Raw genomic sequence first — 12058 nt, 5'->3', positions numbered from 1 at the left:
CCCTCCCTCCCTCCCTCCCTCCCTCCCTCCCTCCCTCCCTCCCTCCCTCCCTCCCTTTCGTACAGCTCCTCCTCACTCCCCCGCTCTGCCAGCTACTTGCTCCTGTACACGCCTGCTCCTGATCTCTTGCTATGCTGGACGATTCTCTTTCTTCTCTTTCTCTGATCGATCCTCCTTCTTTCATACTCTCCTCTGGTTTTTCTCTTCTCACCCACATCCCCGATGAGGTCGTAAACTTGAGGCCGAAGTGGACGGGGACACTGACTGCGCACGAACGCCAAAAACTGACACGCACGAGAGGATAAGAACGAGGAGGAGCAAGAGGAGGAGCAAGAAGAAAAGAGGAGGAGCAACAGGACGAGGAGGAGGAGCAACAGGAGGAGGAGGAGGAGGAGATCCAAGAACATAAAGCACGATGAGGGAGAGCAGGAGTAGCAACAAGCTGGCGAGCGACGAGAATGAGGGAGGCTGCGAGCAGGGCAATGAAGAATAGGGGGTATTAAGGGCAGGCCAGAGCAGGAGAAAGGAAAGGGGGAGCAGGAAGAGAACACAGGAGAGGAGAGGAGAGGAGAGGAGAGGAGAAGAGAGGAGAGGAGAGGAGAGGAGAGGAGAGGAGAGGAGAGGAGAGGAGAGGAGAGGAGAGGAGAGGAGAGGAGAGGAGAGGAGAGGAGAGGAGAAGAGAGGAGAGCAGAGGAGAGGAGAGGAGAGGAGAGGAGGGGAGAGGAGAGGAGAGGAGAGGAGAGGAGAGGAGAGGAGGGGAGAGGAGGGGAGAAGAGAGGAGCAAGAGAGGAGTACAGCAATGGTTCAAACTTCTACCTTTTTGCACCACTCTCTCTCCTTGAAATCTTCCAGCTGCAACATACTGATGAACTGAGATCTCCCAGGTCAAATGCCTTTAGCCTCCTCCTCCTCCTCCTCCTCCAGCTCACCCCCATCGGTTCTCCTCCTCCGACCTTGAGAACAGAGCCGACATGATCGGCCTATCGTCCTTGTCACACAGAGCCTTCCCCGCCCCTGCTCTGTTCCGAACCCTTCCCCTCCGTCCTCCCTGCTCTCGCCCTTCCCTTCCCTCCCCTCCAGGTCTTCTTTCTTGCCCTCCTGCCCACCTCTCCTCTCCTCCCCTCTCCTCCGCTCCGCTCCGCTCCGCTCCGCTCCGCTCCCCTCCCATCGATCCATTCTTGTCTCCTCTTCTCCTCGTCTCACCTAGCCTCCTCTTCCTCCGCTCCTCCGCTCCTCCTCTCCTCCCCTGTCGATTTACCTGTCGAACGATATCGCATGCAAGAAGCCAGCTATCGAAGTGCAGTGGACCCATGTATCCCTACATCGCAATCATTTTTGCTTCACTTCCCCCTCTCCTTGTCTCCTTCCCGCAATGACAAACTTTCCTTCAGCCTTCCTCCTCCCCTTCCCCTCCCCTCAGAAGACACGGCCTGCTCCATCCTCCCCGCTCTTTCCCACACAGCTGCTTCCTCCTCTACCGTCGCTCCTCTCCGCTCTCCTCAGGACCTCCCGTCTCTCTCTGCGGCCAACAAACCTGGAGGAGAGAGGAGATGCTGTCACGGTCCGCCTTTACCTGTAGGCATTGAAAACCATATCAGGACGAGGACGAGGACGAGGACGAGGACGAGGACGAGGACGAGGACGAGGACGAGGACGAGAGAGCAAGAGATAGCGGAAGGAAGAGGGTGTGGAGAAGGAGGAGGAGGCAGAATCGAAGGAAGAGAGGAGAGGAAGACGGGAGGGAGACGAGGAGGTCACAGGATCGAACAACTCAAAGTCAAACTGCTGAATGCCATTCTGCCCTGCATCGTCGCAGTCATTTGCTTCCCCTCATTCCCCTCATTCCCCTCTCCCATAGCTCCTCCTGCTCCTGCTCCCTCTTCCCCTATCCCTTCTCCTCCACATATCCCTCCATTTCCCCTTCCTCCTCCACCCCCCCAGCCGCCATACCAGCATCATCGGCTGATTCGTCATCAGAGGCAACTTTGTGTGAGTTGTTGTACAGCAGTGCAACGTTCGTCCACATGCCTTCACTGCACAACAAACTGAAGGGTTAGAGAGCTCTGCAATGATACAAACAACCACACGCGCCCCAAAACAAAAGAATTCATGAAAGCTCGGAATTCCATGATGCTTTCAATTACACGTCAGTCAGTGCGCTGAGCAGACCTGTCTTGGGGTTGCGGGAATTGGAAAGAAGAATTGAATTGATTCTTGAGGCGAAACTCTTCGTCCACTGTGAACATGCGAGGTAAGATGGCATGGCAGGGGAGAGGGAGGAGGTGCTTAAAAAGCTGTCATTGCCCAAAGACGTAGGGCTAGACAGTAAGATTGGGGCCAGGAAAGCGAGGAGGCCAAGGAAGAGGGAGAGAAACAGGAGGGGGGGGGGGGGGGTTGGACGAAGTTGTATCACCTTTGATGGACCTTTCATCGAGCTTCTTGAGTATCTTGCCAGAGGACTCGAGATCGCTGGACGAAATGCTGTTCTCCTCCATGAAGGAGTAAATCTCATCAACCTGATCTTTCATCAGACCACCTCACCCGTCCAATCGATCTCAACCAGATCAGTCGGCACCGTCGCCTGAGAGTCGATCATCGGCTCGGAGCAGTTCTCATTCATGCTTGAGTTGGCAAGGGGCACCGCCAACTCCCACTCCTTGAAGCCCCTCTCACTGTCCTCCCTCCCTCTCCTCCTCTTGACAGTCTCATTCTGAGTCTCGTGAAGCACGTCAAGTTCGTGCATGCTCCTCTTCAGTGTCTCATCCTTGCTCCCTCCGCGCAGGGCAAGGTTCCCCCGCGCTATTCCAGGTCTCTTCGCTGCATGGAAGAGGGAGTTGGAGGCAGGCCTCGCAGAGGATAGTACGCAGAGCAACGCGTGAAGGAGAAGAATTTTTCGGCGAGAATAGAGCTGTTTCATGGCTCCTTCGCCTCCCTCTCCGATTTTCTTTCACTGAACTTGGGAAATATCCTCTTCTCTCTCCTCTCTCCTCTATCGTCTCCTCTCCTATCCTCTCCTCTCCTCCCTCCTCCCTCCTTTACACTTCGATTCGTCCCACCATTCTCCCCGACCCGGACCAGGCAACCCCTCATCACCGCTATGACCAGGGCCCGGTCGCCCGGCAAGGATTGCGATTCAAATTCACTGAGAGTTCAATGTGAAGTCATGAGGGGGGATGAGGGGCGGTAATATGGGATGAGGGGGATGAGTTACCTGAAGAGGTGCAAGCGGCATGGCGCGAGGGGGCGCGGGGTCGCTGCCGCGGGTTGCCGGGATGGCGGGGCTGTCCGTGATGGCGATGGCAGCAGCCGTCTGGATGGCGATGAGAGGACGAGATATGGCGGGAGGAGCAGGGATGCGTCAGAGCCTCCTCGCCGAGTACCCAGGCATGATGGGTGCGCATCGCAGCGCCGAGGTCAGGGTCGAGGAGGACGAGGGTGCCGTTCTCCCGCCCTTCGCATCAGCTAGCAGGGGCGAACGAGGACAGAGAGCGTCCTGGTGAGCGACCCTCCTCCTCCTCCTGCGAACCTGTGCTCATCCTCCTGCAGGGCTGTGAAGGATGGACCTGCAAGCTCGTTGCGGGTCAGTGGGAGGGCTACCTTGAAGCATCTGAGATTGGCTGACGTCATCGCAGGCCGCACATCTCCAGCAGCTGAAGAGCATGGGCCTTGGCTCTCTACTCAGTCAGAGCGCAAACAAGCGATGGCTGCGGGAGAGGCAGCTGGAGGTCCTCAAGCAGAACCAAAAGAGGCTGTTCAACGACTTCTTCGGGAATGAGGCGAAGGAATCCGGCAGGCTCGTCAGCTCCTCAGCTCTTGCCAGTGCAGGTGATGTGGAGGAGGAGGTGGTGGAGGAGGAGGAGGAGGAGGAGGAGGGAGGGGAGAGAGATGTCAAAATCCTGAATGAGAGAGCAGGCGAGCTCGCTGCCAACGTCAAGGGAGGCGAATGGTTGAAACAGACCAAGGGCGCAAAACAAACCAAGTACCTGCGAACACTTCCTGTGTCCAAGGAGGGAGCGGTCGTGGCGAAGGACATAGAGAGACTGGCGGAGAAAGGAGGAGCGAGACTGATCAAGTCGCACTCTAGCAGAGCTCGCAGAAATGTCATGCCCCACCGTTCGGCAAGGCCCTCGGTCAGCGGGCTAGAAGCTTTTGATGAGATGGTATTCGGATCATCCTCCAAGGACAAGCGCTCAGCGACCACGAGCAAGCTTCCAGGAGTGAATGTCTGGGGTTTCGGAGCTCCGCAAGTACTTGGGAGGCGCAACCTCGTCAAAAAGACGAGGAGGCAGCAAGCTAGACACAACGACATCGGGCTCAGCATGGGAGTGTGGACAGGGAACGAGGGGACGAGCTATGCCTCCAAGGGGAGGCTGGAGGAGCTTGCTCTCCCGTCGGTTGTGAGGCGTGGAGGACTCTTCAACGCTGCTGACGAGATCCTTCCTGCCAACCACCTCGGGGCTGTCGATTACAGCAAGATGAGTTCGCTGCGAGCCAACTCCTTGTTTTCCGATCAGAGGCTGCAGAGAGTGGGAGACGACGTCAGAGTTCCTTGCTCCTCGACGGACTCGACCCTTTGCGCCCGTGCAAGGAGCGCTGGAAGGGTTGTGAAGAAGCAGCTGCTGCGATTCGAAGAGAACGATGACGTCATGGCTCCGGTTGCGCCGCAGAATTCTGAGGAAAGCGAGGGGGCTGCGGGGCACGAGGTATTGGATGTCTTGATTTCTCCTGTGAGCTGAGTTGGATGTGGAAGGAGCATGAGGCTGCTGAGGAGGAAGCTGCCAGCGAAGGGGAGCAGGTTGGAGCTTGAGGTTCTGAGTGTCGAGACTCATCCATGTGTGTTGCCAGAAGGAGGGAGAAGAATCGCAAGGAGAGGAGGAGAATGCTGAGGGGGAGGAGGACGAGGAGGAGAAGCAGCCACAAACCTTTGCGCAAGCTGCAGAGGCGCACTTGCACCAAGGCGAGAGGAGTTGGGATGGATCCCCTAGCCACTGGTGAATCAAGGCATGCAGGAGGAGCAGGACGCTGACCCCCTTCACATCAGGAACAGCGCGGAAGGAGAAGGCGATGGGAGTTGGCCGCTCAGCACGTCTCCTCACGACGATCGCAACCGAACCTTCGAGCAGGAGAACCTTCCTCTGTTCTCAGCTTCCCACGTCACCAATCACACGCTGCAGCAGATGGTACGTGCTCCTGTCCTGCCCCGCCTCCTCTTCTCACGAGCTTTCCGCAGCCTCTCTATGAACCTGTGAACTACCACCTCGAGAACGAGCCCGACTACTATCCGACTACTCACCTCGACCTGTCCGACTTCCCTCCCGCCCCAACGGGAGGAGAATGGAATGACAAGATCAAGATGGACCCCTCTTCTAGCGTGCATGACCAACATCCTCTTCCTGGTTGCGGCGAGCATGCATCACCGGTGGGTCTGACTGAGGTTGCAGGGGTCCTTGTGGACAGCTGGTTCGGCTCCACGATCAACAACGAGGTCGAAGCCTGCTGACTTGATTTCCGTCCAGCCTGACTCGCGACATGCACAGGTGGAGAAGTCACATCTCCCTGCCATCGAGTCGGATCAGCCCATGAACGAGGGGGTTGGAACTGGTGGGCGGCTCCTCCTCGCCCGTACCATCCCTCTCTCACTTAGTGTTCACAGGTTATCTTTTTGGAAGGGATGGCGGGAGGATCACCGACGACTCGATCGTAAGTCTATGCCTTTTGTACAGATGCTATCTCCTTGCTGCCCCGCGCCTTGCCTCCATCTTCTCCCTCTCAATCTTCCCTTCCCTCCCCTCTTCCTCTGCCCTCCTCTATTCTTTCACTTTCTCACCCTCCTCTCATCTTCGCCCCTAAGTTTCTCATCCTTTCCTTCCCTCCGTCTGCCGCCCCTCCTTCCTTCCCTTCTCGCTCCATCTCTTTACTTCCTTACGCAGGTTCCTGTCCACCAAGTGCAGCGAGCGACCTACCCGATGAACATTCGACCCAAAGACTCCCTGACACAATAACAGCTGTAAATTCCTCCAATACACTAGCAACATCGCACGACTTGTGCTATGATCCCAACGCAGACCCTGTACTGACCCTCCACGGCTCCAGCTGGTTGGTTCAGGGGACGATATGGATGAGGAACTCAGGGTAGGTTTGCGTCCGATCGTAGGTAACAAACTCCCTGTGAGCTGCACTTCGGCCGGGGGTGCCGATCACTGAGTCGTGCAGGGTAGTGCTGGAAGAGTTGGGGGGGCGGCGCAGGCTCGAATTCGCTTGCTGTGTGAAGTGAGGGTCCCCCAGGAGGACGCGAGTGAGGAACAGGAACCTCGAGTCATCACTCCGGCAGTAGCTCAGACTCTTAGTGCAGTTCTCGGCAAAGTAGATGCCTGTCCCAAAGTGGCCCGCTCTGTTGCTCACCCGCTCGTCGAAGCCCTGCTCTGTTATGATGGAGCAGTTCTGCTGGGGGGTCCCGTGAAAGAGCAAGACCTCGTTCGCAGCCTCTTGCGGGTGCAACATCAGTCGCATCCACTCCTTCATGCTCTGCACATTCACCCGACGGCCGCCGCTGCCAATCTCTGCCATACTGGCCCGCTTCATAGCGTACTCCTTCCACAGCCGAGGGTTCTCCACTCGTTGGATTTGGCGGATCTTGAAGTCGATGGGAGCAGTTCGATCAGCCCGCAGTCCTGTGATGGCAGGGTCGACAACTGACGTGTCTCGCAGCAGATCTGTGATCAACCTCCGCATCTCTTCCGTGACGTCCACTAGCTGGCTGTTGGTGGAGGCAGCAGAAGAACTCCAGTAGGACGGGTGCTTGTACAGGTTCATGATCTTTGCCACCCCCTGCTGCTCCTCGTTGATACGCTTCTTCTGATCCTCCAAGTCTTTCTCCTGGGCCAAGTGGTGGTCGAGCACGTCCTCCATCATCTGATGCTTGGCATGCAACGCGTGCTCGGAACGATCAAGGTACTTGGCCCTCTTCTCCACAGCCTTGCTCCTCTCCTCAACCTCGCACTGCATCAAGTTCAGTTGAGTCTCTCTGTCCTCTAGCTTCTGGTGCTCCGAAGAAACAAAATCGTAGAATGACCGCAAGGACTCCTCCTCCTGCTTAATGCGCTTCCGCTCTTCTTCCAGTAGCGCTTGCTCTTGCAGCAGCAGAGCACGCTGCTGCTCATCCTCTCTGGAGTGGACGACTTCCTGGCTGCAACTTTGCTGGCTCCAGATACGATGCCGTGCGAGGCTGCAAGCTGAGGGACGGCTGCTCGGCTGTTCGGCCAGGATGCTGTCCAAGAGCTCGGCTAGGAAACCTTCTGTAGGATAGAACATCAACTTCAGTACACAGCCGAACGAAAAGACGTCAACAGGGAAGTTTGGTCTTTGCATTGGTTCCTCTTTCAGTTCAGGTGCGACGAAGTCATCAAGTGTTGCGTCTTTCAAATCTGCTTCGACAAACGATGACAACCGGAGGTCATCCAGCTTCATGCTGCAGGAGAAGTTGGAGATGCGGGGGGTGCTGACTTCTGAAAACCCTGACATCAGAATGTTGTGAGGGTTGATAAGACAGTGGACGATCTTCATCGCGTGAAGGTGTACAATACCCAGCAAGATCTGGAACAGAACTCTCCATCTGTTCGACAGGGATGGCTTCAACTCCAACCAAGCGAACAAGTTCTGATTCGTTGGGTCCTGCAGCTCCAGCAATCCCAGACCGCGAGACATGCTGACGTCGTAGGATAGCATGCTCTCGACAAAGGGATGGTCCAGCATAGAGAAACAGTGAAGCTGCCGGATGAATTGCCTCCTCTGATTGGAGTGAAACAAGTGAAACCTGACGATGCTCCGCCCCTCCTTGGTCATGAGACTTTCTCCGCGATGCTCTCGGTCCCTCGGAAAGTGACGCTCAACCATTTGCGACAGGATCACTTGAAACTCTGAGAAGTCATGCCAGACCTTGTTCAGTAGCTCGTCCTCAATGACTTCGGACTTCCTACAGAGGTCATGAAACAACTCCATAGCCTTGCTACCTTCCCTGTCTGCCGTCTCATTGCGGATTCTGTCACCACAAGAGGTCTCGGATGTCAACTTGGAAGTCTCATAGGTACGACGAAGTCGCATGCATCTTGTCTCTATGTCCTTGAGCTCGTCAAGAAGTCTCTCTGGGTGCTGGATGCCTTCCATGCTCTGCAGAGCTCGATCGAAGTGACGCGCCTTGCTGCACTTGAGGTTCACAATCTGCTCCTCCTGTCCCAGAACCTTGTGCAAGAGGTTGACCACATGCGCCATGTCTTCCCACGCGAGCATGCCAGGAAGCTCCTCGTAGGATGACAACTTGGAGAGCACGTTGCATTCCTGATCTTCCCGTTCTCTCACATACCGCAAACGACAAGAACTCAACCGACAGTGGGCAAGCTTGATTCCGTCTGGGGAGTACAGGGCGGAAGAGGTGACCTGCATGTGTTCTTCCAGGACGGTCTTCAAGCCTTGAAGGGGGCAAACATCCTTAGAACGATCTCTGGTGCTGTTGGATTCAGCTTCGAAAGCACGCATGCGCTGGAAAGCTTTCAAGTACTTGCTCAGGTTCAAATTCATCTCAGAAATCCTAGCGAGCACTGTCTCCATCCCGCAATCGAGTCCTTTCCCGCATTGCATGAGCAACTTCAAGGACTGCCCTAAGGTCGATCGACTAGCGTCCCTCGTCTTGATCTCTTCGCTCAGAGACTTCAAGTAATCCTTGTCATACTCAAACCTTATCGACGGAGGCCGGCAAGTCACCGTGACTGCCTTTTCCACAAGCGCCTCCTCACTCTCCAAGAACTTCTGGTACTTGATCTCTGCGTCTGCAAGAGCCAGGAAGAAATCGGAGTACGTTGGGCTCTTGATCAGAATGAGGAGTGACGTGGCCTCCTCGATCAGACAGGCTCCTACCACATAGGCCCACACGTAGGCATGCGGGTAGTTCCTGGGATCTGACCGGCAGCTCTCAGTCAAACCCACCTTCGTGCACTGCTCGCGGATGTCCTGCACTTGTAAAGCGATCCCTGACAACTTCCGCTGGTATCAAGAGACCATGCATGCCAAGTGAGCAAAACCAACGAGGACAACAATGATCTACCGGTACTTGCGATGATAGCCCGAAAAACCAAAGGAGAGAAAAAATGGCCAAGGCCTGAGAAGACCTTAGTTTCAAACGATGCTGAAGATTGAATAGATTGATCTTCACCACAAGAACGAAGATTTCCAACGACATTTTGTCCTGCTCAAACCTTCGAATCAGCCCATGTCTCCAACAAAGCAATCCAACAAACAAGGTCGATCAGACGTCAGAAGACTCCAGGCATCTTGATCTGACCAGGTGGACAAGATCAGAGTATCTCGATCTTTCCTTGTCTTGTGGGGCTTCTTTCTCCTCTCCCTCCTCCCTCGCTGCCATCCCTCCTCCCTCGCTCAACTACCTTCCTCCACTTGCTGAGAAACCACAAACTGCAAATTCATCCCCCTCATGAGTCTGGCCCGGGCGCCGGGCCCGGGCCCGGCGGAACTTGATCTCAGTCTCACAGCGCCGTCGCCGCCGGGCCGCCCCTCGGATGATCCTCAGTATCAGGCTGCGCGCAGTGCCTTCCGAAGTTCGAATCCACGACCGGGCACTGAGGCTGGCAGCCTGGAAGGCTCGGGCAGGGCATCTGTCTGCCGGGGCCGGGAGCCCGGGACCGTGCGGCCCGGCGCTCAGCCTCGGAACGCCGGCGGGCCCGGGGCGGGCTCTGAGAGCAACTCATCACCCTCATACACGATGAGCCTGCTGTCACCCAGCCAGCCAGCCAGTCGCCCAGGTTGTGGGATGAGGGGGGATGTGGTTCTTTCTATTGTCGTAACAAATTTGAGTGAAGTCCTCATGGTATAAGAAACGCATCACAAATAGGCAGACGGTAGGGTGGGTCATTACCTTTCGCAGCGAGGGCATTTTCTAGCACATTTTTGATATATTTTCGAATATTTGTTTGTAAAGTTTGAATTTTCAAAATAACAAATCGTTTGCAAAATCTATTTTTATCGAAATGAAGAAAACAATTGAGCAAGAATACTTATAGTTCGCGTTGACCATTCTGTATTATATTTTAAAACAACACACTGAAGCCACCAGCTCTGGGTATGGACTATCATCATTTTCTGACTGGGAGACTATGATAAAGAAGGAGGAGGTATAGTGGGTTTGATAGGGAAAAACGAAGGTGGTAGGGATCCATTGTAGTCACTTTTTGGTAGAATTATAAAAACTTATTTGTAAAAAAGATATACAAACAAAATTACCTGTCATTCGAATAGTCTATTGCTTCAAACAAAATAGTTTTTGATATTTGTATAAGAAAAATAGTTTTCCGATTGAATTAGTATGAACATCAGATAAATCACAGCATGCCTCGTAGTGAATTAAAACTATTTTTATTGGTAAACGGAATCCCCACCCCAGTGTTTGTAGAGAGGCACCTCCCTTTGGTTCACTCACCGCCATGCTCCGCGTGCTCCTCCTTGCGGCTGTCGCAGCCTCGGCCTCTGCCTTCGCTCCTTCCTCTCTCCTCCCAGCTACTCGTAAGTACCTCTCCTCTCCTCTCTCCTCCTCCCACCCTGTCTCGCACTCGATTCAGTCTATGCCTTGTTGTCATTTCGTGCCGCGAACCCTTGTTGTCGTTGTCACTGTGGATCATCATGTATCTTCTTCGATCGGCATGGATGCACGAAGATCGAGACGTAAAATATCTAATCAATGGGATTGAATGCAAGACTAGTGTCTTATCTCATGTTGCTTGTCACCATGTCCTCATTCTTGTCCTTCGATGTCCCGTAGTTCGCTTTACAAACTCTTGTCGAGTTTGGTCGTTGTTCACATCTTAAAGCCCGTATTCTATCATCCAAAGATATGCGATCTAACACGTTCTTGTACAGGCCGTGCGGGCAATGCTGGCATCAGCATGCAGCTCTTTGGTGATGGAAAGATCCAGGGCAAGGGTGTCACTGCCATCCCTTTCGCCGGACGCCCCAACACCCCAGCCTTCGATGGTGACAGCAGCAGAGGACCTGCAGCGAGATCGCTCAACGTGTGTGCAGGAACCTGGGCTGGAGACGTTGGCTTTGACCCGCTCACCATCTCCGGATGGCTCGACGTGAGCTTAAGAGGTTGAGACAACATCAGGGGCTGACGACGTCGGTGACAGATCAAGTGGTTGCGCGAGGCTGAGCTCAAGCACTGCCGTGTTGCTATGCTCGCCGTTGCTGGATGCATCGCGCAGGATCTCTTCCGCTTCCCTGGGGCCGAGACTGTGAGCTAGATAGCCAAGAAGAAGCGTAAATGACCGTGGGGCTACAGGTTTACAGCAGCGACCTCAAGCTGACCAAGCTCCACGACGCTGCCCTCAAGACCGGCACCATGGGCCAGATGCTGTTCTGGTTGGGATCCTTCGAGGCTATCAGCACTGCCGCCGTCATCCAGATGCTCCAGGTGTCTTGACAGTCAACCCCTTTCACAGCCTGGCTGACAGGCTCTTGCAGGGATCCGGACGCAAGCCCGGTGACTTCGGATTTGATCCTCTCGGCCTCGGAAAGGTGAGAGGAGGGGAAGAGATGGGGGAGGCGGGTGCTGACTTTGGTGGGTCAGGGAGGAGACAGGGCTCGCCTTGAGCTTGCTGAGATCAAGAACGGCCGCCTTGCCATGATCGCCTTCTCTGGAATTGTGAGTTGCAAGAATCTTTGGTCACAGCTGCTGACAGTGAGTTCAGATCCACCATTACTTCATCACCGGCAAGGGACCCATCGAGCTGATCACCGGCAAGTAAACGACCCTGATGCACTGACAACGTTACGCGGAATAAAACAACATAAAGTCAAGGCTCGGTTCTGGTTGTACAGGATGTTGGATTCAACATAGGAGGATAGCTAGATCAGAGAGGCGATGTAGAGCAGATGTCTAAGGGTAATCTACATTAGGGAACTGGGAGGGATATCTCAACTGCTAGGAGATAGTCTATTCTTCAACATGAATTCACGTAGAAGCTCTGTAAACAGCAGGAGGTTCCTTTCTATC

At 54.7% G+C, this 12058-nt stretch overlaps 5 protein-coding genes across 5 annotated transcripts in view; 2 read left to right on the top strand and 3 right to left on the bottom strand.

Annotated features, from left to right (window-relative positions):
• Positions 1-217, bottom strand: part of GUITHDRAFT_105706 (hypothetical protein) — a gene marked incomplete at both ends in the record, with an annotated part of 2209 nt that extends 1992 nt beyond the window's left edge. Inside the window, one exon of the mRNA XM_005835486.1 lies at positions 212-217. Coding sequence (XP_005835543.1) covers positions 212-217 — 6 coding nt within the window. The remainder of the gene's footprint in view (positions 1-211) is intronic.
• A 1668-nt stretch (positions 218-1885) lies between these two features.
• Positions 1886-2917, bottom strand: GUITHDRAFT_105705 (hypothetical protein; the record flags this gene model as incomplete). Its single annotated transcript, XM_005835485.1, has 5 exons — positions 1886-2033; positions 2083-2133; positions 2170-2236; positions 2414-2516; positions 2561-2917. 5 exons carry the CDS (start codon positions 2915-2917, stop codon positions 1886-1888), a joined length of 726 nt encoding a protein of 241 aa, XP_005835542.1.
• A 1747-nt stretch (positions 2918-4664) lies between these two features.
• On the top strand, positions 4665-6038 carry GUITHDRAFT_151779 (hypothetical protein). Its single transcript, XM_005835484.1, has 9 exons — positions 4665-4702; positions 4750-4795; positions 4846-4991; positions 5042-5180; positions 5231-5396; positions 5442-5485; positions 5538-5601; positions 5654-5700; positions 5931-6038. The coding sequence occupies exons 4-9, from the start codon at positions 5178-5180 to the stop codon at positions 6000-6002; spliced, it is 396 nt and encodes a 131-aa protein (XP_005835541.1). The 5' UTR covers positions 4665-4702; positions 4750-4795; positions 4846-4991; positions 5042-5177; the 3' UTR covers positions 6003-6038.
• Positions 6039-6105: 67 nt separating this feature from the next.
• GUITHDRAFT_60009 (hypothetical protein) lies at positions 6106-6633 on the bottom strand (the record flags this gene model as incomplete). Its single annotated transcript, XM_005835483.1, has 1 exon — positions 6106-6633. A coding segment is annotated over one exon (528 nt), but the record flags the coding sequence as incomplete, so codon positions are not given.
• A 3842-nt stretch (positions 6634-10475) lies between these two features.
• Positions 10476-11862, top strand: Lhcr5 (Light-harvesting Chl a protein 5). The gene is made up of 8 exons (XM_005835482.1): positions 10476-10569; positions 10924-11037; positions 11086-11141; positions 11193-11297; positions 11345-11476; positions 11527-11580; positions 11633-11707; positions 11754-11862. Exons 1-8 carry the CDS (start codon positions 10491-10493, stop codon positions 11808-11810), a joined length of 672 nt encoding a protein of 223 aa, XP_005835539.1. The 5' UTR covers positions 10476-10490; the 3' UTR covers positions 11811-11862.
• The last annotated feature ends 196 nt before the right edge of the window (positions 11863-12058 follow it).

This window comes from Guillardia theta (assembly GCF_000315625.1).
Source record: "Guillardia theta CCMP2712 unplaced genomic scaffold GUITHscaffold_21, whole genome shotgun sequence".
Taxonomy (NCBI): domain Eukaryota; class Cryptophyceae; order Pyrenomonadales; family Geminigeraceae; genus Guillardia; species Guillardia theta.
Note: the sequence above shows the minus strand (reverse complement) of the source record. Positions and strands in the feature narration are given on the sequence as shown.

Coding starts and splice junctions, on each gene's coding strand:
- GUITHDRAFT_151779 (XM_005835484.1), top strand. Junction 5,397..5,441: donor TGACCAACATCCTCTTCCTG/GTTGCGGCGAGC, acceptor CTGAGGTTGCAG/GGGTCCTTGTGGACAGCTGG. Junction 5,486..5,537: donor GCTCCACGATCAACAACGAG/GTCGAAGCCTGC, acceptor CGACATGCACAG/GTGGAGAAGTCACATCTCCC.
- Lhcr5 (XM_005835482.1), top strand. CDS start 10,491: ATGCTCCGCGTGCTCCTCCTTGCGGCTGTCGCAGCCTCGGCCTCTGCC. Junction 11,142..11,192: donor CCATCTCCGGATGGCTCGAC/GTGAGCTTAAGA, acceptor CGTCGGTGACAG/ATCAAGTGGTTGCGCGAGGC. Junction 11,708..11,753: donor TGATCGCCTTCTCTGGAATT/GTGAGTTGCAAG, acceptor CAGTGAGTTCAG/ATCCACCATTACTTCATCAC.